This window comes from Helianthus annuus, chromosome 9 (assembly GCF_002127325.2).
Source record: "Helianthus annuus cultivar XRQ/B chromosome 9, HanXRQr2.0-SUNRISE, whole genome shotgun sequence".
NCBI lineage: Eukaryota > Viridiplantae > Streptophyta > Magnoliopsida > Asterales > Asteraceae > Helianthus > Helianthus annuus.
In genome coordinates, this window is record NC_035441.2 from 160,381,256 (window position 1) to 160,407,235 (window position 25,980).

At 36.7% G+C, this 25,980-nt stretch overlaps 1 protein-coding gene across 1 annotated transcript; it reads right to left on the minus strand.

Moving 5' to 3' along the window:
• Nucleotides 1–904: 904 nt before the first annotated feature.
• LOC110930762 (metalloendoproteinase 1-MMP) lies at nt 905–1,916 on the minus strand. The gene has a single exon (XM_022174133.2). It carries the CDS (start codon nt 1,906–1,908, stop codon nt 1,039–1,041), a length of 870 nt encoding a protein of 289 aa, XP_022029825.1. The 5' UTR covers nt 1,909–1,916; the 3' UTR covers nt 905–1,038.
• Nucleotides 1,917–25,980: the final 24,064 nt, after the last annotated feature.

Here is a 25,980-nt window from a genome sequence, read left to right on the forward strand (position 1 = left end):
CAAGTCAACCATCCTCCGGTTTGACTTGGACAACAGTTGAAAGATGTTCTGATCGAAGGATAGCCTCGAAGGATACACCTGATCCTTCGAGGTGATCGAAAGATATGGTTCGACCATTAGATCTCGAAGGATGATCCTTCGAGGTCCATGCTGATCTTTCGTGTAACATGTGGTCGACAGATGATCCTTCGGACCATCTGTCGAATCCTTCGAGCAGACCTGCTGAGCTGGGTATATATACCCATGCATGTGTTGAGTGTGAGTTAGTTCTGCCATTTGCACCGAGAGATAGAGAGTCTTCATTGAGAGCATTCTGTCCAGAACTCACACACACACTTAGAGAGTTTATAGAACATTTCTGTAAACATTGAGCTTGTAACCGAACCCTCATTGCATTAATACGACTAGTGTTAATCGGTGAACTTGTGTGTTTGTTTCTCTACTTGCTACTAACTCGGTTTGCTTGCTAGCTTGGATTCCGCACTCGCTAGTAGGTTTGTATAACAAGGTTTAGGTTCGTAATCCTCCGCGAAAAAGGGACCTACAGATCCGAATTCGAAGGTCTGGATCAAAGTCCTCATTCACCACTAGTCGAAGAGAAAACGGAACCGCTCAATGGGTAATAAAACGGAAAACGAAGTAATGGTTCCCCGGTAACAACTGGACATCGATGTCCCATGTTGTCTAGCACGAATTTTACAGTACGGGCTATGCAAATGAAGGTCATCTTCAACGTTCATGGAATTTGGGGTGCAAATGAAGGCCACCTTTGTTATGTAAACCAGCTACTTTTATATCTATAGAAGCAAGCAAGGTGGCTTTCACAACCATGAATATTGTATGAATCATCTAATAACATAAAGAAAACGACTATAGCTAGATCAAGATGAAATAAAAACATGTGATAGTTATATTTCATATAAATATATTTATTGCATAACACGTATTGTCATTTCAGACGGTTTATTGATATATAATATATAAGTATTCAAAGTTGAATACATATACGTACACACATATCTATATATTATTAAGTAATTATTTTTTATATCCATATAGAGCTTTAATGCCTTGGATATCATCCGAAGCCAAACCCTTTACTGCTCCAATCGGGAGGAAACTCCACATTATAGCGTTTTGAAATTGACTATGGTTCAAACCTAGTAGATGTCCTATTTCATGCAGTGCAACAGTTTCGACATCGTAAGAATTTTGTCTTGCTCCGATAGACCAACTTTGATTTGCGTTATAGTGAAATCTCCCATCTGATGGCGCAAAAGCATGTGCCAGTACCGTCGTCCCAGCTGTAAATGGACGGTCATCTCCATGGTCTCCTCTTTCCCAACTTACCTTTAAATCAGCAGTCGCAACATTAGAAACTCTAGAAAATGTGAAGTATTGTGTAGCATTAGCCCATCTGTTGAAGGCACGCTCAACAGGAGATGTATAGATGCTCGGATAATTACTCGAGTTGAATGCATAGGTGAGGCGGTTTTTACCCCATCTAGGACTATTATTGAAGAACGTATAATGAGACACGATATGTAACAGTTTTGACTCGTGATTGTTACTAATTTTCTTATCTGGTACTCCACAACGAGGCATGAGCATTTGTGAAACTGTGGGTTCATCTAGCATGCCTGTGGGATTGAGATGGTGAAAATTTTGATAATCTTTTAGGGCCGTCTCAAGCTCTTCATCAAACTCATCATTTTCACTAGAGTTGACATGGTTAGGGGTATGTTGGTAATTCAGGTAACCAAATCGGGCAAGGTACAGTTTGAGGTTATGGAGGCCTTGCATATTGCTACCCTTTTGACTACCCTGAAGGCGTTTGATAGTTTCGTTACCCTTGCTAAGAGAGAAGACAAAGAACAAGACACATAAAAAGGTAAGTTTGGATGCCATTATTGGATTTGTTTGTTGTTTTGATTAAAAATTCAAGTTACTAGGCCTATTTATACTAGTGGTAATGAGGAAAATATATGTCAGGTACGCTCAAACGTCTTCCTCCACTTAATTAGATTTTTTAAGTCCATCAATGCATTAAGGAAGACTAACTATAATTTAAAAGATAAACTCTTGTTCAAAACTTACGTAACAACTTGTTCATGTAGAGATGGATATGGTCGGATAGTTCCATTGATGGCACGATAATACCTCAGTAGTTCGTCAGTAATTCAAATTTACCGTTCAAAAAAAAAAACTTACGTAACAACTTGTTAGTGAGGTCGTTATATTCTACTGGTATTGGGACCCCGTGTGGTGTGGTGCAAACTTTAAAAAAACGTTGTAACGTCGTCGTAAAACCCGCATGTTGAACGAACATTGACAACATACTAAACTTTATATAGAGAAAAACAAAACCTAGATGTCGAAACCAAACCTACCGTTGTTGTGGCAGGCGATGATATTCGAAAACTTATATAATAATTTGAAACCGTAGAAAAAATAACATTGATATATAAGCTAGAAAGTCACAACAAAGATAAAATATGAACGTATCATATATCAATAGATTAAAATAAACACATCATAAACATATATTCAGAAATTTTTAAAACCTTAAATTTAAAACTTATAAGAGAAAAAAATGACAATTTTAAGTGTGGAAAAACATATAAATAAGTATATGCTATAAAGGGAAGATATAACTAAATGAAAGAGGGTGAAAAAATAAATTTTGTAGGTTTAAAAGGATACACAGAGTTTGTGGATTTTAGAGGATTAATACTTTCTCATCTTCAAATATATAATTTAATTAAAATCATTTTTTAAGTTCTCTCTCTTTTATAAAACCCCTCTTACATCTAATTCCTCGTTCATGTCTAGGGTCGTTTAAATCATTCTCCGCTCGTTGCTCGCTCGACGCTTGTTTGAAAACTGCTCAGAAATACTCGTTCGATTTGACGCTTGGTTTTGTAAACGAACCGCTCTACTCGGTGCGTTTGTAAACGAGCCAAGCACGAGCAAAGATCCACTTGACTCGGTTCAGCTCGAATTGTTACTTTTAATTAGTATATATATATATATATACATATACATATACACATACACATACATATATAAACATGTATATACACACACATATATATACACACAAATATAAGTTATACATATATATACACACACACCTATATATAGACACATTACAAATACATATATACTTGAATATATATTAAATTTATAATTTTATATATACCACTTTATTATATTTTGGTCTGCTAATACACATTTACAACTATATCTATAGTATTAATTAGCCCAACCACACCAATAAAAAATTAATATCAATTCCAAAAGTTAAACGCTAAACCGAAAAACGGCCGACTGCTCATCGCCTCAATGTTTCATGTCGTTACCCTAAGTCGATCGTCTCCTGCTCTCAACGTAATTGTTCGTGCAATATGATCATCGCCTCGTCAGCCACAACATTGTAATTCATAAGAAAAATATTATGCCACGAAATGTGTATGTTTTTAAAGATATAAAAACTTGAGACCAAAGATTGTAACTATCTCTCTCAGAAATTTTAAATCGGGCGACACAGTTCTCCAAATCGCTTGAACTTCGCTTGACGCTTGCTCGAAAAATTTACCGCTTGAAAAATGCTCGCTTGATTTGAGGCTCGGTTTTAAAGGAGCCGCTCCGCTCGGTTCGGTTTGTAAATGAGTCAGGCATGAGCAAAGGTCCGCTCGATTCGACTCGGCTCGTGAATGTATCATATATCAATAGATTAAAATAAACACATAATAACCACATATTCAAAAAATTTTAAAACCTTAAATTTTAAAATTTATAAGAGAAAAAAAAAAGGACAATTTTTGAGTGGGGAAAACATATAAATAAGTATATGCTATAAAGGAAAGATATAACAAAATGAAAGGGGGTGAAAAATTAAATTTTGTAGGTATAAAATAAAACTTGGATATTTGTGGATTGTTAGAGAATTAATACTTTCTCATCTTCAAATATATAATTTAATTAAAATCGTTTTTGAAAGTTATGTCTCTTTTATAAAAGCCCTCTTACATCTAATTCCTTGTTCATGTCTTGGGTCATTCAAATCGCTCGCCGCTTGTTCAGAAACTGCTCGAAAATACTCATTCGATTTGACGCTTGGTTGTAAACGAGCCGCTCTGCTCGGTTCGGTTTGATTCGGTTTGTAAACGAGCCAAGCATGAGCAAAGATCCGCTCGGCTCTGTTCGGCTTGAATTATTATTTTTAATTAGTATATATATACATATACAGATTGAAGATCTTGTACATTAATTCAAAAGTGTGAGAAGTGTGAGAAATATTGTGGAGATGACATGTGTCCTCAATCTAAATTAATTCAAAAGGGTAAACAATTTTCTTATTTATTTAATTAATTGATAACCTTCCATAACCGCCACCCTTAATTATAGGAATCTGAATTAAAAATTAATCTACGAATTTGTGTCATCTCGTTCATCAATTATTAATTTGAGGATCGCAGAATCAAAATTTATAGAGTGTTATATAATGATGGATGCAGAATGAAGTTTTTTATATAACACTACAAATCTCTATAAAACACTACAAATAGCATATAACACCATATAACCCTTCTATAACTCTATTTAACACTACAACATTATATATAACACTACAACCACTATTCAGAACTGTATAGTGTTATATATTTTTATATAGTGTTATATAGTATTACATTGTGTTATATGGTGTTATATGGTGTTATATAGAGTTATTTGGTGTCATATAGTGTTATATGATGGATGTATAGTGTTATATGGTGTTATATGGAATTATATAGTGTTATATAGCGTTATATAGTGTTATTTAGAGTTATATAGTGTTATAGTGTTATATTTTTTTCTGATAGCATGCCTATGATAGATGTATAGTGTTATATATTGTTATATAGTGTTATATAGTGTTATATGGTGTTATATGGTGTTACATGGTGTTACATAGTGTTATACGGTGTTATATGGTGTTATATAGTGTTATATGATGGATGTATAGTGTTATATATTTCTTGTAGCAATTACATATTTCTGGATTTTTTAGAATGTCCAGATTTTAGAATAAGTTTAAAACTAAATCGCTAGAATTTAGGAGTGAATCGCTAGAATTTATGAGAGATTACCTAATTTGAAACATATACAAAGACACTACTACCCCTACAATTTTCAAATTAGTCCAAATAATTAAAACACAATTTATAATTTGGTCGCTATTGATCTCAACCATTAGATCAAAGATCTAATGGTTTAAAACACTTCTTACACTTCTCACATTTTAGACACTTTGTACACTATCCCTACCCTACATAAACATATACAAATACATATATAAACATGTATATACACATATATGTATATACACAATATAAACTATACATATATATACACACACACACCTATATATACACATACATTACACATACATATATACTTGAATATAAATTAAATTTATAGTTTTATATATATCACTCTATTAGATTTTGGTCCGCTACTATATCTATACGTATTAGCCCAACCACGCCAATAAAAAAATTAATATCAATCTAAAAGTTAGACCCTAAACCGATAAATGACAGGCTGCTCATCGCCTCAGTGTTTCATGTCGTTACCCTAAGTCGATCGTCTCCTACTCTCAATGTAATTGTTAGTGCAATATGATCATTGACTCGTCGTCCACAACATTGTAATTCCTAAGAAAAATATTATGCCACAAAATGTGTATGAATTTAAAGACATACAAACTTGAGACCAAACATTATCACTATCTCTCTCAAGAAATTTAAATCAGGCAACACGGTTGTCCGAATCACTCAGACTTCGCTCGATGCTCGATCGGAATATTTACTGCTCGAAAAATGCTCGCTTGATTTGATGCTCGGTTTTAAATGAGCCGCTCTGCTTGGTTCGGTTTGTAAACGAGTCAGGCACGAGCAAACGTCCACTCGGTTTGGCTCGGCTCGTGAACGTATCATATATCAATAGATTAAAATAAACACATCATAACCACATATTTAAAAAATTTTAAAACCTTAAATTTTAAAACTTATAAGAGAAAAAGGACAATTTTTGAGTGGGGAAAACATATAAAAAAGTATATATTCAAAAAAAAAGTTAAAACCTTAAATCTTAATCATTCTCCGAAGCCTCCGACGGTGTCCCTAAACAACCCGTATTTTAAGTTAAAATCTGAAAAAAAAATTAATCACCAGTTTTTTTTCTAGACACTCGTCTCGTTGTCACGATAAAAAAAATGATTTGGAATGAATGAAGCTAGTTCATGCAACTCATTTTGACTCATTCGCGCAGATGAGACATGTTCATTCATGTGGATGAAAACTATGATTTGGAATGAATGAAGCTAGTTCGTGTAAATGATTGCTGGTTCGTGCGGATAACTGCTGATTCATGCGGATGAAAGTTGATTCGTGCGAATGACTGACTGGTTCATGCGGATGAATACAATTTTTCAAACGGACCAGGACTCGTTTGCGCGAATGAATGACTCCTGCGCACGAATATGTCACACGTCCGTTCGAACGCTGTTGTTCGATCCAAAATCTTTATTTCTTCGAATTTGATGATGATTCTTCCACGGATGTGGTCGAAAATCATTTCTGATCAATCCTATGGCTTCAATTTGAATTTTCATCCGTGGATTGACCTTCAATTTGATGTTTTACGTCTAAAAACCCATAAATCATGAGCGTGGTTGATTCAATCAACTATTAGATCGATTGAATCGGTACCGTAGCTCTGATACCAATTGAAAGTTCCAGGTCCGATGGATTTAGACGGAAGTTTGGATAAGATAAAACTAATTCGGTAGAAATCTTGTAAGAAGAATCAAAAGTAGAAAGCTTTCATTAATACCGAAAGAGCATATATCATTTTACAAGCTGGAGAGAAATCTAAGGTCTCTCCAGCCGTTCCTAAACCTTTCCAAAACTTATCAACTATGAACACATGACATCCTATTTATAGACATTGGAGCACATGACAATTTCGGACGGATGACTCACCCTCTCCAAAATATCATATGTTCATCATACTCTAAACTATACAGTATCCAACACATGCTCTATCTAGCCTATTCTTACAGTGACGGACTAACAAATAGTTTTGGGCTAAACAAATAATTTTGGAGATTTGATAACCTAAATTTTGTTATATTGATAACTACAATTTTGGGTATAATAAAAATAAACTTTGCAAGATGTAATTAGTCTATAAATTAGTGTATTATAAAATTGGGCTTCTGATACTTAGTTAAATTAAATCATATAAATTACGACCTAGATTAATTAGACATGAACAATAATTTGGTATCTAAAATAAAACTAGTGATTAAGACCGCGCGTTGCGGCGAGGTCGTTAAATCGAACAAAAAGTAGACGTAAAAATATTGACCCACACACGCACACTACAACGTGTTAACTCGTCAAATCTAGATTGAAACATAAACCATTAGCGTAGAAAAAAATAACTAAGTCAAAACTTTAAAAAACCCACATAAACAAAGGAAATAGAAAAACATTAATTAATGACATGTTCGTCTATGCTTAGATGGCTTATATATATTATCACACACAACTCCGTCTTAAACGAAACGTACATTGAAATGCATATAAAAATAACTATTACTTAAAAATGAATGGTGAAAATTGAACTAATAAAAAACAACTATTATTGGTGTGGATTTGAATTAATATATTATATAATTAATAATAATAACAATTCAATAAATTTTTAAGTATATCGTTTATTAAAATTCAAACTAAATCATAAAGTCGTCATACAGAGAGAATTTGGTTGGTATTAGTTCAATTTGTTACGGTAATGACACTGAATATAGCAACCGAAAGAGAAAACTCAAAAGATAAGTTTGGTTTCTTACCAGTATCGACATAGGCAATAACAACCGGTTTTATTAAAACATTAATATCATCCTTTTATATGAATATTTTTAAGTTTTTTTTATTTGTTTATTTTTTTACTTTTAGATAATTTTCTAACTAAAGTGGGATAAATATTTTCATTTTTTAAAGAGAATTTTTAATGCACACTCATTTCTTACACCAATTTATATGTTATGTAATGTAAGTATACACAAACTTGTGTATGTATAATTTATTTATATAGTCCAATATATATAACTATAAAAATGAATTAATCATGAAAGTTTCATTGCTTTTACCGAAAACTAAGAAAGTCGGAAAATATATTTTCTTTATATTTTCACCTAATACAATTTCAAATAAAAAATCATTTTATGATTAAATATATACATTTTGATAACCAAATTCATAGTTATTTATTGGCTTCTAGCTGGATTTTATGATCTAGTACATTTTGAATTAATTTTCTATTTTTAGAAATCATGTGCCCAGTACCTTATCATGTGAAGTGAAACCACTTCTACACATCAAGAAAAAAACCACTCACCCCCTATCCACCTGTTAATCTTCCCAGTTCTCACCATTTTTCTATATCTTGATACTGTCACTTTACACTCACTCACCTTCGGCTCCTTCACAACACCGCAACCGTGCCATCATCCCTACTCCCTCACCGGAACATACCTTAACGGTCATCACCAAGGCATCTCTAGCACCAACCCAACACCACCGCCACAATAACGTCATCGCCATCACAACCACGTAGCCGTTATTTCTGAACTTCTTCCATCTTTATTTAACGATTTCTTTCACCTACAACCGACATTAGCATGTTCCGGCTACATAAATGACTTTCCGGTGACCCTTTAGGATTCCAGCAAGTCGGCTAAGAAAGGGGACGCGACACGTCGTTTGCCGGCGAAACCACCGGTGCACCAAACAGTATTTCTCTGGATCTCTATAAAAGAGGGGATCAATGATGGTGGAGATGGAATCAGTAAAGATTGTTGGTATTAGCATAGAGAAGAGAATGAAGAGTGTGGGATGGTGGAGTGTCGATGTGGACCAATCAACACAGATGAAAATTGAACAGTAATTATCTGAGGAGAGGCAAAACTGATAATTAATAGAGGGAAAATACTTGGTGCACGGGGTGCCTTCGGCAACCCCATGCGGTGACCCCTTTTCCCGGTCGGCAAGAACACCGCCATCCATGCGGTGAGTAGAGAGATGGGGTGAGAACGGTGGCGGCTTACCGAAGAGAGAGGGAGGAGAGAGAGAGGGAGTGACCAATCAATACTTTTTTTTTTTTTTAAAAAAAAAAAAACCAATTCACCTAAGAGGGGAGTGCCGCCATCAATTTAGGGTGTTAGGGGAGTTTAAGAGGGGAGTTGACGTGGCACACGAGAATTGGTTGGGCGTAAGAGAGGGGATTCACCTCTTAGGTGAGCACCCCCTTACACCCTTAAAATGCCCTATAGTCAACGTTTTATATATTGTTATTGTTTTATATATATATAGTTAATTTATTTTTGTTGTTGTAGTATTCATTATTATTATTATTATACTTTTAGGGTAACACTTCACTTGTTGAATTTTCTTTCCAATTTTTCCATGCGGTTAACCAAGACAATATAAATGTAATCAGTGAGTAATCTCTTCTATTTTCCTTTTTTAATTTTATAAACTTTGGGATGCATCATGTTATACAAATCTTTGATTTATTTTACCTTTGGGATGCTATGTTCAACGTGTTAATATATAGATGTCTATTTGTGTTAACTTTTATTTTATATGCTATGTCATGTTAGTCTATTATATGCTATCTTGTCATGTGGATCCACGACTGTCTAGGCTCCCCACGACCATGGGTTGTAGTCTAGTATCGCCACCAGTATTAGACTCGTTCTACGGGGCTTGATACTAATACACGCTATAGTCTTGAGTCTTATATTTAGTTTGTTTCGTATTGCTAACTGATTGTGCATTCTTGTTTGGTATATATGGATATGTTGGCTATGTTGTTGATATGTGACAATCTTCATATTAACCTTGAGAAGCATGTTAAAACTATTTTCCTAAAAGTAAATATATAATTGTTTTTCTATAAAATGAGGAAATTGCTCACCAATATATTTGTTGACCTAAAAATATATTTTCTAACGTGATGCAGGTAACCAAGGTTGATGATCAGGATGATGATGATACATAGCATGGGCCTTAGGAAAATAAATAGAAATATTATGTTATGTTATATTTGTGAACAATGTATGAACAATTTCGGTTATTATATGTTATGTGACAAATTAAATGGATGTGCTTTAAATATTGTAACAATGGTTAGTTGTCATGAGTTATGGACAGTCATCATGCCCCGTACCATTCCTCTGCGGGTTGGGGTGTGACAAGGCTGAACAATGCCACAAGGAAGGATCACCTTCCTCTTCCCTTCAATGATCAGATGCTCGAGCAGTTATCGGGATAACAGTTCTATTGCTTTCTTGACAGATTCTCTGGTTATTTCTATATCCCCATTACACCAGAGGATCGGGAGAAAACCGCGTTACACATTCTTATGGGACTTTTGCGTATTGTCTCATGCCTTTTGGAATATGTAACGTTCCTGCTACTTTTCAGAGATGTATGGTGGTGATTTTTCATGATATGATTGAGAGCTCCATGCAGGTGTTAATGGATGATTTTTCGGTGTTTGGGAGCTCTTTTGATCATTGGTTAGCCAATCCAGAGAGGATGCTACCCAGATGTGAAGAAACGAGGCTGAAGTTGAATTAGGAAAAATGTCACTTCATGGTGAAGTAGGGCATAGTGTTAGGGCATAAGATTTCATTAGCTGGTATAGTAGTAGATAGAGCTAAAATTGTGACCATTACTCAGTTACCAGTGCTACTTCTGTCAAGTTTGTTAGGAGTTTCTTAATTCACGAGGGTTTTTATCATAGATTCATTAAGGATTTTTTCAAACATTCTGCGACCTATGAGGCAACTCCTTGAGAAGAATGTTGTGTTAGATTTGAATGTGGAGTGTATGAGGACGTTTGAGACTTTAAAGGAGAAGTTAGTTAGCGCCCCGATTCTTGTGGCCCCTGATTGGAGCTTGCCCTTTGAGCTCATGTGTGATGCGAGTGATTTCATAGTTGAGGCCCTATTATGACATAGACACAATAAGCATTTCCAGCTGATTTACTACGCTAGTAACAATCTTAATGATGCTCAAGCGAACTACACTACCCTGAGAAAGAGCTTGTGGCGGTGGTTTATGCTTTTGATAAGTTCTGGCCTATCTTATTCTTTATAAGAACATCATTTGTTCCAATCACGCGACATTGAAGTACTTGTTCAATAAAAAGGATGCCAAACCACGACTAATTCGGTGAGTGTTACTTCTTTCTTAGTTTATTATCAAGTTGAGACAAAAGAGCGGTGCTGAGAATGTAGCCGCTGATCATTTGTCTAGGTTAGAGCAGTTGGGAGGTATGGATAGAGAGTAGAGCGATTATGGATTCCTTTCCCCATGAGTTTTTGTGAGTGGTGACAGAGAGAGAGGGGATGAGTTACCTTGGTTCGCTGATTCGCGAACTTTCTTTCATGTGGTTTCCTAAGGAACGACAAAACGTACCAACAAAAGATGAAATTCTTTGCGGACATGAAACACTACCTTTGGGGTGACCCTCATCTTTTTAGGATTGGCTTGGACCAAGTGGTTCGCAGGTGAGTGGTAAGGAAGCAGAAGAGGTGCTTAAGCATTGTCATGAAAGCCCTACGGGAGGCCGTCATGGAGTTTTGTTGACCGCTAGGATTGTTTTTGTCTTCGGGTTCTATTGGCGGACCTTCTTTAGGGACACGACTTCATACGTTAGGAGTTGTGATAGGTGCCAAAGGGTTGGTAACATCATGTATGGGGTATCAATTTCATGGGACTGTTCCTTATGTCACATGAGAATAACTACATACTTTGTCGTTGATTATGTATCTAAGTGGGTGGAGGTACTTCCTACACCTACTAATAGTGCGAGAGTTGTAGTGGGATTCCTACGGAATTGTTTTGCTCGTTTTGGTACCCCAAAAGCCTTAGTTAGTGATAAGGCACCCACTTTTCTAATTCATTAATGGAGAATGATTTGTAACGCTATAGGGCCTATCACCCGCAAACAAGTGGGCAAGTAGAGGTGAACAAAAGGGAATCAAGAGCATCCTTGAGAAGACCGTAGGGCCAATAGGTTTGCTTGGGCTATGATGACTCACTTTGGGCTTTCCACACAACTTATAAGACACTCACCGACTCCATGCCATTTAAGATGATCTATGGGAGGGTGTGTCATCTCCCGGTAGGGTTAGAGCACCGTGCTCATTTTACAACCCGTTAATCTTAACATTTCTTTAGCGAATAATAAGCAGTTTCTTAAGTTACACAAAGAGAAATTGAGAGATCATGCATACAAACACACCCATGATTACAGGGTTTGTATCAAGGAGTCACATGATAAGAAGTTGGAGGGGAATAACGACTTCAAGTGTTGAAATCTCGTTGGTCGGGATCTTTTGTGGTAAAAGAGGTTATCCCGTATGGGAGTGTGACGATTGAAGGAAAGGATGGAGAGATCTTTAAGGTGAATGAACATCGTTTGAAACCTTACATAGGAAGATCGATTGAGAAAGATGAGGTCGAGGTTGCGTGCCTCGATCATCCTACTGAGTGATAGTTGATGGGAGATTCTCGGGATATAACCCAAGTGTAGAGTTTGTATATTTGTGTTTTTCATGTAGTATGTTTTGTTTTTAATTGGTTTTGTAGGGATTCGTAGCTTATTTGGTGAGGAAAAGCATTAACTTTGAAGTTCCATGTAAGTATACATATGATTTTAAGGTTGGAACATGTTTCTAGAAGTATTTGGAAAAATTTGGGAATGGTTCACAAATTTTTCTAAGGCAAAATTTCAATAAAAAACACATTCTGTGCAAAAGTGATGTTGGCACGTCACCAGCACCGGGTGCCATCACCCTCGGGACACGCGAGGGAGATTGAGTTCCGAAAAAAATACCCTCCTCGTGTATCACAAGGAGGTGGGTGCTTTTAGGGTATACGGTGTGGTGCGGCAAAGGGAAGTGGCAAACTGGTTTGCCGAGCGGCAACACCGCCGCCAACCCCTTTGCCGCGTCGGTTTGGTTGTCGCTCGGTGACGTATTGCCGATCGGGAAAATAAGAGAGAGAGGGTAGTGAGAGAGTGAGAGGGGGTATTGTGGGTGGGGTCCATTCCTATCTCAACCAATCACAACTTTTTTCTTTTTTTTTTAAAAAAATAGTTTACCACTTTACTAAGTGTTTAAACCATTGTCAACACTTTTCACCAAAGTTTAAACACTTTTGACTGATTGACATGGCGCCCTCTAATTGGTCGGTTTTTTGGTTTGCCACTTCAAAGTGTTTAACCACTCCTTACACCCTTACGTCGCTACACACCAAGTGTCTGCTTCCAGGAAAATTTGATTTTTGTTAAATAATTTAATCCCGTTCACTTTGACTCTCAGACAACTTTTCGCTCACTTTGATTTTCGCATTTACGCGTTTGTTGGATTCCAGGTACATGCCCTTCCCTATTTTCTTTGAGTATGTAAATTGAATGAGTTTTTACTTTTCTATTAAGTCTCGTAGTCTAGGTCGAGTCTTTATGAGTTGGTATGGTTTAATTTTTCTTCGAGTCTTTGTTTGAGTTGGTGTAACTATGTTAAGCTTGATTTAAGCTTCCTTTTGCAGGTTTGGATCGATCCGCTTGTTCTCAATCTCCACTCAAGCAAGGGATGATCTAAAGATTATATACATGTAAAGGCCACCTAACAAGAATTTTAGATATGACCGCGAAGGAAATGCTATATGATCATACGGTTAGATTGAAGACATGCACAACCGGCACTAAAATTACCATATTAACCAGCTAAGTCTCTTATGATTCGTTGTATTTTCCTTTTTAGTAGTATTCTATCCTACATTGTGGACAATGTAAGTTTTAAGTGTGGGGATAGGTGACTGTCGTCTTAGGTTTGTATTTTGTGTCTATTTTTATTTTTTTTAGGTAGTTTTTCTTAAAAAAATGAAAACTTGAAAGTAAAATAGGGTTTTGGTTGTCGAATATTATTTTTAAAAGAAAATAAAGATAGAAAACGCATTTAGTATTGGGATGTGTTGGTAGGCCCAGTCGACAATGATAGTTTTCTAGGACGAGGTCTTGTGGGTTCACACTTTAGGAGAAATAGTGAAGCTAAAACTGTCAAAAATAGTGTGATAGGTGTCACTATAGATTTAAAAACTTTTGTGTAAGAAAAATTAATTTCACAGAATAGCACGTCACTTTCTTTGTATGAAAATAAATTCGAAAGTTAATGGCGCTTCACAATTCCATAATTCCATCAAATGAGCAAATTTAAATATTCAGTTTGAGCCTAAGTGTCATATACCGAGTTTCCGTTTGGTTGAAACACCACTAGGTGAAGTACTTATGTGTTTAATCGAGAGGGGACTAATGCCTATGTACCAAGTCAAGTTGCAGCTTGACGGAAGCACCACTAGGTGAGGTTCTACTTAAAATTATCTAATGCTCAAAATCATAAATTTATTCATTCATCATCTGTGTTTTAATTTTTGATACATAAAAGTTATTTTTGTAGATGGTTTATCTTGTTCTTTGAACGCTTGTGATGTGATTAGGTAGAGTTGTGGTTTCTTAAGTGTGAGATCCACAGATAGATGAAATAAATGAGCTTTAAAGATAAAACGTGAATGGGGGCTTGATTTGTTGGTGGTTGGGTTTAGATGGATACATATGTTGGCCATCTTTTCTTATGCGTTATTATGTCTAATGGTTACGTAATTGAATTATTTGAAACCGAACTTCCTAATTATGATTCCACTCCATATTTTTCAGGGACGAAAAATATTGAAGTGTGGGAATGTTTGATGTGTCGCAAAACACATCTATGTATACATGTATTTTGTATTGATTTTTGTTTATTTTTGAGTTGTTTTTGGTCTTTATTATCTTGTACTATATATTGTTGTATTTTGTACATGAATGTGTGCAAATGGAGGTTAAACAAGAAAGAACGAAGAAGAAATGAGCACACAAGAGAAACTGGAAGAAAAAAACAACTTTCTTGTCAAACAGGGTGTTGGCGCATCGCCATGGATGAGTGTTGGTGTATCATGTCTATAGCCTACGTCTACAGTCTAGGTCATGTTGATAGCTTGTAATAGGGTTAATTATGTCAAAATGTAAGGTTTTGTATGTTTTGAAGTGATTTCGCACGAAATAGCATGTGGCTATTTCGTACGAAATCAAAGTTGCCTATTTCGTACGAAATGACACATGGTTATTTCGTGCGAAATTAACTGCCTATATATAGGCTGTCATAGTTTCTCATTTGGTAAGAAATCAGTTGTGGTGTAACGAAGTGCTGCCTAATTTTCACCGTGTAATCAAGTTAAATATCAATGAGAAGCTTGTTTTAGGTATCATACTCTGTTTCTACACCTTTCTATCACTGATTCTAGGTTGTTTGACTGTTTCCGCCTTTCAAACCGATTTGTGTTGACTCTAATCGACTCATATAGGTCGCAAAATGATCCTACAAGTGGTATCAGAGCTCAGGATGAGTCAATTCACTTGAATCAGTGCTTAGAATTCTGTTTTTCTACACATTCTTGGATTTCTGGACAAGTTCACAGACAAAATGGACTGATCTCTTGATATAACGTGTAAAATACAGTTTTAACAAACCCTTGAAAGAATCAGACCTAAATTCAAACTAAAAGTGACAAAAATGGGCCAAAAGGTTGATTTCGTTTGAACGAGCCACTATTTCGTTTGAAAAGTTGAGGTCATTTCGCACGAAACGACTCATTTCGTTTGAAAAAATCATTCCGTTTGGCTATTTCGCACGAAAACAAGTTCTAGGTTGATTTCGTACGAAATGACATTTGATTTCGCTTGAAAGTGTCATTTCATTTGAAAAGTTGATTTCGTGTGAAAATTGATTTCGCATAAAAATTGATTTCGCGTGAAAGTCCATTTCGTTTGTGATTTCGTACGAAAGTCTATTTCGTGTGTAGAAAGTCTATTTCGCTTGAAAGTGACCAGTTTTCTAAACTTGAAAAATTTTCTTGAAACTGTTTTCGTAAAATGGATAACCAAGAGTTTTACAACTTGTTTGCTGGTGGGGGAATGACGGCAGTTCAAAACCCAGCTAGTATCGTGCAAAATGTGAACATGGAGAATGAACTCGGTACGATGCAGAAACCGCCGAAGTTGATGAACATTGACGAGTATGCTGGTTGGTCTGGAAGGTTTAAGACATGGGTGCAAGCAAACCATTTCGAATGTTGGATGAAAATCGAATCAAAATATGTTCCTCCAAAGAATGGTTTGGGAATTGAGAAATCAATTGGCTGTTTGACTCTACTTGAACAAGATGATTTCAAGGCAGAAAAGAAAATGATGAGTATCCTACAACAAGCAATCAAAGAGGATATCTTAGTGTTACTGCAACATGAGGATAATTCACAGTCCGTCTGGAATTCATTGAAAGTAAAGTTTCTTGGAAGCGTGTCTATGATAAAGAGCAAAACCGCTTTGCTGAAGAAGGAGTTTGATATCTTTACGGGAATAAAGGGTGAGACAACAAAACAGTTGATCGAGAGATATTGTCACCTGGTTGTTAAAATGAAGTGCTTGAGCATAAACAAAACGGATGAAGAATGGGTCGATAAGCTGGCGGATGCGTTGTCGTACGATGAATGGGGTACTTATCTGTTGGTGTTGAAAAACAATTTGGAGTATGTCAGATTCAACCTTAGCTCATTCATTGAGAAGATCGAAGCACATGAACTTGAGTTGACAAAGATTAGAAAGATGAATTCTTCCAATGTTCAACAAGACGTTTCATTAAACTACAAAGGAAGTTCTTCGGCAACAACAAATCTAAGCCCAAAGATCCAGACAGCTTTCAGTGCTGATTCGACATCCGGAGTTTCATCAAGTACATCAAGCAACAATAATTCACCATTTGCAAGTTTTGAACCAAATCCAAAGGTTCAAAACTCACCAGATCAATCATATACCCAAAGTTCGTCAGGATCAAATAGTCAAAGTCAAGGTCCAGGAATTTTGTGCAACATAGTGGTGAACCTAAAGAATGCTCAAGACTTTACTGAATCATCAGCGAAACAGCACATATCACTGCTTGCTTCGGTGCTTGAATCTTATGAAAGTTTGGTTGCAGGTAGAATTGGGAACCCTGATATGACAAAGGAAGATTATGATCAGATAGATCCAGAGGAGCTGGAGTTGATCGATATCAAATGGGGAATGGCAAGCTTGGTGAGGAGAGCTCAAAGATTTATGGAAATAACTGGTAGGAACAGTCTTTCAGGACCTGATCAAAAGCTCGGGTTTGACAAATCAAAAGTCACGTGTTTTAAATGCAAAGAAAAGGGCCATTTCAAGAGAGAGTGTCCTAACAGAGAGGTCAACAACCATCAAAATCCATTCTTAAACGACTACTACAGACAAGCCATTTATCACAAGACAAGTCAACAACCATTCACCCAAAGACCTCAGATCGAAAACAAGCCTGAAAAAGCTCTTTTAGTCAACCAGGATGATGAGAAGGTTGCTGAAGGTTTTAGCTGGGATAAGTATATCCCTGGAAGTGAGGGTATGGCAATGATGGCCGAGATTGTAGAAGTGCCTGAATGCGTTGTTGAAACAGAAGTAGTCAGTGAAGTCATGTCTGAAGAAAGTTTGGCTGATCTTGAGGAAGTAGCTGCAGAAGTTTACTACTATCAATCTGAACAAGAGATTATTACTAGTTCTTTCAAATCAATAATGCCTCCTAATATGTTTGAATCTTTTGCAGGTTTTTTCAGTGAGCCAACCTCATGATTCTGCCCACAATACGACGTTGAGAAAGCTCCAGTTGAAGAGATAATAGACGTCTCCAAGGAAATGAATGAAGAGACTCTAAAAGAAATTGCTGACAAAGCATTGATGGGCAAGCTAAAAGAGGTAGAAACAGAATCTGTTGAAACAAAATCTGTCGAAACAGAGTCAGTGGAAAGTGTGTCTGTCGATACGGAGTCAGTCAAAAAGGAGTCTGACGAAAAATCAGAAAACGAGGAGATCAAATCAGGAGAAGAGTCTGAGTCAGAGCCTGATGGTTTTGGTAAAACGGATGTTAAAATTGATAATGGAGAACAGGTTTCTGAAAAGATTGATTCAATTCATGAAATTCCATGCAAAAATTGCTCAACACCCTGCATGGATTGTCTTGAAAAAGACAAACAATTTCAAGAATTGAAGAAATTTACTGATGAAGTAAAATATGATCTTAGTGAGATTAAAGAAGCATATGACACTTTGACACGATCAATCAAAATGATTAAAAAGGAAAGTTTTGAAAATGTTAAAGCCACGAAGTTGCTAAAATCTAATGTCATGGATAAACAGATGGAGATTAACATCCATCTGGATTCAATTGCTTCTTTGAAAAAAGAACTTGAGTTAATGAGAATTGAAACTGAGAGAGTTGATAAGAAACTGATGAGTTATGAAGCTTCATCATATATGATTGATCAAATTGTTCCGCAACAATCTGATGTGAAACCTGTCTTCAAAAGTGTTCCAACCCTAATGTGGAATCATTACACACAAAAATATCTAGATGGGGTGGAAACTGCTTTGAATCTCAAGTTAAGAACCATTGAGAATGAGTTGCCTGAGAATATTGATGTTACATTTTCTCCATCCGACACTGATAATGAGTCACAGGTAATCAAAACCGTTGTTGACCAAGTGTTAGATGAAGAAAGTGATAACTCGGAGTTTGATACTGTGAAAACTCATTTTGAAAACTCCAGTTCTGATTCTGAAGAAGATGGTAACTTCTTGGATAAATTTATACCAAAATCAGAAAAGGTTGTGAATGATGATTCGATTATTGTGGTTTACACAATGACCGGGACTAACAAACTCTATTCTGATTTTGAGTATCCAATTCAAAATGCCATAATTGAAAATGTTGAGAAGGTGTTTAAACTTGTTGAGATTGACATTTCTGAGGTTAACAATAACGAGTTTCTTCCAAAACCAAAAAGGTCTTTTGTTAAATCATAACCAAACAACTGGGGAAAGAAAGAGTGGGTGGGCAATGGTTGTAATAACAAGAGAAATGGAAACAATTTCAAAAACAAAGGGGTTGGATTTGAAAAGGAAATGGCTAAGGAGAATGTCAAGCCAAAAGAAAAGATGAGTGATGTTTTTGTTGCTGGTCCTAGTGTTGATGCTGAAAAGAATTATATCTTCAGTCAAAAAGCCGTTGATGATTTCAATACAGCGAAAATTTGAGAGCAGAGACCTACAAATCAACTTTTGTCGAATATGACAAAAGAATTTGTTACTGCTGCAATGAAATTGGTCATATTGCCAAGCAGTGTGTGAAAAAGCTTGAGAAACTAGTTTTGCAAAAACCCAAACCTAAAACTCCAACTGATGTTAAGGGTAAAAAACCAATGATTTCCCCCATTCGAATTTTGAAAAGAGGTGAATCTTTGAAGTTCGAAGAAAAGCTGAAATCAACCTTTGAGATTGGCGAATCTTCGAAGACTCAAAAGACTTCAAAGATTTATCCAAAGATGAAAATTTTTGAAAATCAATAATGGGTGGCAAAACCAAAACAGTCAGTTGAGGCAAAGAAGATGGAAAATGCTTTGAAATCTGAGCCAAAAGTTTTTGAAAATGATGTTGATAAACTTGAATTTGAACTTGACAAGCTGCTTGAGGAATTTCCACCAATTAAAGAGGGAGATTTAAAACCAAAAGCCAAACCTGCTGTTCCAAATGTCATCTTTAACATTCCGAAAGTTGATCTGTCATGTGATCTTGTGTTTGGTAGTGTTCTAAAGGTAAAGAAATCATGGGCTTCATTGTTTGAATGAATTTCTTTAATGATTGTACGGGCTTCCGAGGTCAATAATCTCAAAGTGGATTCTGGACAGCGGAGCTTCAAGGCATATGACGGGAATGTTGGCTTTGCTCTATGATGTCAAATCTATCAACGGAGGATATGTTGCATTTGCAGGGAATCAGGGTGGCAGAATAGTTGGTGAAGGAACTCTAACAAATGGAGTCGTTACGTTTGACAAAGTGAACTATATCATCGAACTTGAAAACAATTTGTCGAGCATCTCACAAATCTGTGACAAGTCTTTTACAATACACTTTACTAAAAATGAATGTTTAATCATAAAAGCTGGTTTTAAAATTCCTGAGGACATGGTGTTGATGCGAGCTCCACGAGAAAATGATTTGTATGTACTCGATATGAGCGTCGCAACAACAACTGATCATAAAAAACAATGTTTTGTGACAAAAACAAAGGCAACAGAAAAGGAAACAAAAATGTGGCATCGAAAGATGGGCCACATTCATGTTAGGAAAATGAAATTTCTTGTACACAATGATTTAGTCGAAGGTGTAAATTTAAAAAATTTTCATTTGAATGATGATTGTGTAGAGTGCAAGAAGGGAAAGCAGACAAAGAAGACACACCCACAGAAGTTGCTGAATTCAATCAGGGTACCTCTCGAGAGACTCCACATAGATCTCTTTGGACCAGTTAATGTGCACAGTATCAGTGGAGACTTGTACTGTCTAGTAGTTACTGATGACTTTACTAGATTCTCTTGGGTGATGTGTTTGGAAAGGAAAGATCAAACATTTGATTCACTGATGATCTTGTTTAAAAAGATGGAGACGCTGTATAAGCTGCCGATCAGAAGAATAAGAAGCGACAATGGAACGGAGTTTAAGAACAATCGCATGCTCGAGTTTTGTAATGAGAAAGGGATTCTTCATGAATTTAGTGCACCATACACTCCACAACAAAATGGTGTAGCTGAAAGAAAGAATCGCACCTTGATTGAAACAGCTCGAACAATGCTCGTCGATTCCAAGTTGCCAATATTTTTCTGGAGTGAAGCAGTGGCAGCAGCGTGTTATACACTGAATCGAATCGTCACAGTGAAGAAATACAAGAAAACATGTTTCGAACTTCTTCATCGTTATAAGCCGAATTTGAAGTTTTTAGAACCGTTTGGGTCTCCTTGTACTTTTATAGATCCAGATGGAAAATTTGATGCAAAATTTAATGAGGGTTTCTTTGTAGGTTATGCGAGTCCGCTGAAGAGGGTGTTAGTTCCGTGCCTGGGGAAGGTAATTCAAGTTCAGCATGTTGATTGTCAGAAGCATACTGCTCCACCACAACTTCCCGGACAAAGATTGATGTTTGATTATCACAAACTCTGGGAGTCTTTCCAACTGCCGACTGAGCCAAGTATCGAGGAACTCGTACTATTATACCAACAGCAACAATCTATGTCACAAGATCAGGTGCCAAGACCGTTGGTAGTTTCTTCACCCACCGAGGGTGCAAACGATCACGAGGCCGGTCCAAGTGGAACTGCTCACGAACCACCAGAGGAACCAGCTCCAACATTTGATAATTCTGACGACTTAGAATCGGAAGACGATCCGATTTTTTACGAGGAACCAAATGTTGCATCGACAGAAGATGTTGATCATACCGGTGATCAAGACATCACAAACTTGCAATCGAAAGTGAACATGCCTGACAATGTTATGCCAAGAACTTTGTCTTATCATCCTTCAGAGCAGATAATCGGTGATCTTCAGAGTGGAGTGAAAACACAGGATCAGATCAACAGAGCTCTTACATGTTTTTATACATCTGTCGCTCCTTTACAAGTTGATTTTTCACTTAAGTGTTTCATCTCGTAGGTTGAACCAAGAACGTATAAGGAAGCTTTAACTGAAGAAAGCTGGGTGAACGCTATGCAGGAAGAGCTGCAGCAATTTGAGAAGCTAGGAGTTTGGAGATTGGTAGATCTTCCAGAAAATCAGAAGCTGATAAAGACTAAGTGGGTCTATAAATGCAAAAGGGATGATAGAGGAGTGATTATAAGAAATAAAGCACGATTGGTAGTACAGGGTTTCAGTCAGCAGGAAGGCATTGATTTTACCGAAGTGTACGCGCCTGTTGCTAGACTCGAGGCGATAAGAATCTTCCTGGCATTCGCGTCCTGGAAAGGATTCAAAGTCTACCAACTAGATGTCAAGTCTCCATTCCTATATGGCAAAATCAAAGAAGAAGTGTACGTTGGACAACCGCCGGGGTTCACAGATCCAGTGCACAAAAACAAAGTCTATCTTCTTGATAAAGCGCTTTACGGACTACACCAGGGCCCGAGAGCCTGGTACGAGACGCTTTCCCAATATCTGCCGGCCAACGGGTTCACCAGAGGGACGGTTGATAGTACGTTGTTTACAAAAGAGGTTGCAGGGCATCTATTGATCGTGCAGATTTACGTCGACGACATCATCTTTGGATCGACAAATGATGATTTGTGTAAAGATTTTGAGAAAGTGATGAAAAGAAAGTTTGAAATGAGTTCGATGGGGGAGATGAAGTTCTTCCTAGGGCTGCTGGTGGAGCAAATGCCCGAAGGAATCTTCATTCATCAAACCAGATACGTGAACGATGTTCTGGAGAAGTTCAACATGTCAGAATCTACTCCATCATCAACCCCCTAGCTCAAAATCATGGAATTTGTCCGGATGAGAGTGGAGAGAAAGTGGACGAGACGTATTATTGGTCGATAATTGGATCTTTGATGTATCTTACTGCTTCCCGCCTAGACATCATGTATCTGACGTGGTTATGCGCCCGTTATCAGTCTAGCCCAAGACAGTCACACCTGACAATCGTGAAACGCATTTTACGGTAATTGAAAGGCTGCCCAAGCACCGGCTTGTGGTATCCTAAGTCTGGTGACTTCTCTCTCACAGGTTATGCTGATTCGGACTTTGGTAGCTGCAAGCAAAATGCTAAGTCCACCACTGCAGGCTGTCAGTTCTTCGGAACTCGACTAGTCACTTGGCAGTGCAAGAAACAAACCTTAGTCGCGCTCTCTACTTGCGAGGCTGAATACGTTTCGGCCTCAAGCTGTTGCTCTCAGATCCTTTGGATCCAACAGCAGATGCGAGACTTTGGTTTGCAGTTCTTAGACACGCCTATATTTGTGGACAATGAGGCAGCGATAAACATAACAAAGAACCCGGTTCACCATTCTAAAACAAAGCATATTGAAATCCGACATCATTTCATCCGTGATTGTCACGAGAAGAAATTGATTCGAATCGAACATATACACACCGATGAACAGAGGACTTATTTTTACACCAAACCGTTTGATAAAAAGAGATTTAACTATCTTTTGAAATTAAATGGGTTAAAAAATTTGCTTTCTGGGAGGGTTGTTGAATGTGAAACCGAGGAGGACGGCGATCTGATGTGATCCGCGTCATGTTGTCAAAGTTTTTTTTTGTACAGTTTATTTTCTACTTTTGATAAAACCAAAAACACAAAAATATGTTTTTGTTTTTAGGGGGAGAAAGTTTGCAAAAAATCCAAAAACATGATAAAATTTCAAAATTCAAAAACATTGAAAAACTGAAAAAGAGTTTGTGTAAAAAGGGGAAATGATAGTACATCAGCTAGACAGATACAATACGCTAAAGAATTGTATAGTAAAAAATGTGTTAAACAGTCTCGCTGATGATGTGCCGATAGGTTTTTACACATTTAGTAGATTTGTTTGGGGTATAAACATAAAATAACAACTTGCTTTTACGTGGGGAACATCTCCAGGATATATAGGTAACCCCTGAAATCTTGTTTGAAAGATCCTATTTCTGACATACTAGGTCTTTGTATGTGATGATATCTGAGGTATTATACCAGGACTTCTGATTTTGCGGAAGCAATAGCCTAGTCCTCGTATAATGCTCTGCACAAGCTTTATTCGTAAAGCCTCCCCTCAGCATAAAAAATGATGAAACATTGCAAAATGCTAATCATGTGCTGTTGTAAAAAAGATTCCCAAAGGGAACCCACCGAAAGTCGAGCCACCATCTCTCTGATTGAACGGAAGTTCTAGCCTGAGCTCTCATGGCCTCGCATTCACCCAATACAGATATCATTAGTGTGCACTCACCTGTAAGACCGAATATAGTGATCTGGATACGGGAGTATATTCTGAGGTGGGACACATGTAAAAGCTAAGATCTTAAAACACTAAATCCGTATCCTGAACAGATTGAAAATTGTGTGAAAATTTAAGAGGATAAGTATATCGACAATCAAAGTGAACTGTTTAATGTTGTGTATGAAATAAAAGCTTAACGGTACTCTTGTCTTGTCAACAACTGATATGATCCCTTAACACGCTCACCAAAAATATTGTATGTACAGTTTGTTGCTTATCAAAAACCCAAAAAGATTGTTTGTTTGCTTAGCATTTTATAAAATCCAAAAAGATTTGCATTTCATCTTATTTTTGACAACGGACGTTGGGGATCTGATGATCAAAGTCTTGCGTGCTGAACAAGTTAAATCATGAGGTTTGGGTAACCAGAAGTTTGAGAAAAAGTGTTGGTAATTGCTTGAAAGTTCAAAAGTTCATTAATTTGAACTAAAATCAGTTTCAGAAAATCAGCATCTTCATAAATTGGTCAGCCAAGGTCATTAACTTGGACTTGGCAGGCTAAACAGTTGACCAAGGTCATTAACTTGGACTTGGTTAACTGGGTGTGTCGGTAAAATGTCAAAAAGTTAAAAAATTGAAAAATTTTGAAAAAATTGCCATTTCAAATGAAATGACTATTTTGCATGAAATAGTCATTCCGCTTGAAACCTGTTTTCGCATGAAAATGTTGATTCCGCTTGAAAGTGCCTCAATGCCTATTTCGTATGAAATAGGCTGGTCTATAAATAGGGCATTGATTTCGCTTGAAGGCATCAGTTGCTTCATTTCGTTTCAAAATCTCTGTCAGGCGATTTCACGCGAAACACCCAAATTCATCATTTCTAACCGTCATCTTGCCACTTTGTTGTTTGTAATCTGATTTTAAGTTGGTGTGCTCAACTTATAATCATGGGAAAGGTGAGATTCATATAGATTTGAACTGATTTTGTTTGAACGGTGATGAACAGGATCAAAAACTTAGATCTAGGGTTTATTTGTGTTGTTAAATAAACAATAATCATACCCTTAAACTCGTAATATGTTAAAGATCTAGTTTAGAGTATCAATTTGATCTGAATAACCTGTTTTCGTATGAAGTCGATAGATCTGAAAGTTTGGACTTAGATCTAGGACGATTTTGTGGACGAAATTGAAAATAAAACAGACCCTTGTGCTCGGAATTCTTCATAGAACAAACCCAGTTAATCAATTCCATCATCTGATCATGTTGTGTTCAAACTGAAATTTTGCCATTTTCAAACGAAACGACAAGCTATTTCGCACGAAATAGCACCTTGATGTAAATATCTATTTCGTACGAAATAGCTATATCGTTTGAAGTTGTTTTCATTTGAAATCCTGCTATTTCGTTTGAAGATGTTTCCGTTTGAAAAGTGATTCCGCATGAACTATGATTTCGCTTGTAAATATGATTTCGTTTGAACTGATTCATTTCGCATGAAATGTGATTTCGTATGAGGGTATTTCGTCTGAATGAAGTGTTTTGATGAAAAGTTTTTCAAAATGTTTGATTTGTTTGTATGTTGTTGTTTTTCAGGCGTCGAATGTGCTATTTGATCCACTACACAACATTTGTTGTGTTTATGATAAAGAGATACCAAAGATGGCTGAATTCACAGGGATTCTAGAATTCATGGAAAGGTTGCCGATTCAGAAAGCTTTAACAAATCAACATCTTGTATTTCAGTCACACATTGAACGATTCTGGAAAAATGCAACGTATGACGAAGAACACAAAACAATAAACTCAATTGTGAGTTTGAATGACGAAGACAAACCGATCATTATCACAGAGCAGTTAGTATGTGAGGTGATAAACTTTCCGGACGACGAAAATTCTCCGACAAAGTTCCCTGAAAAAAGATGGTGAAGGGTTGTATGC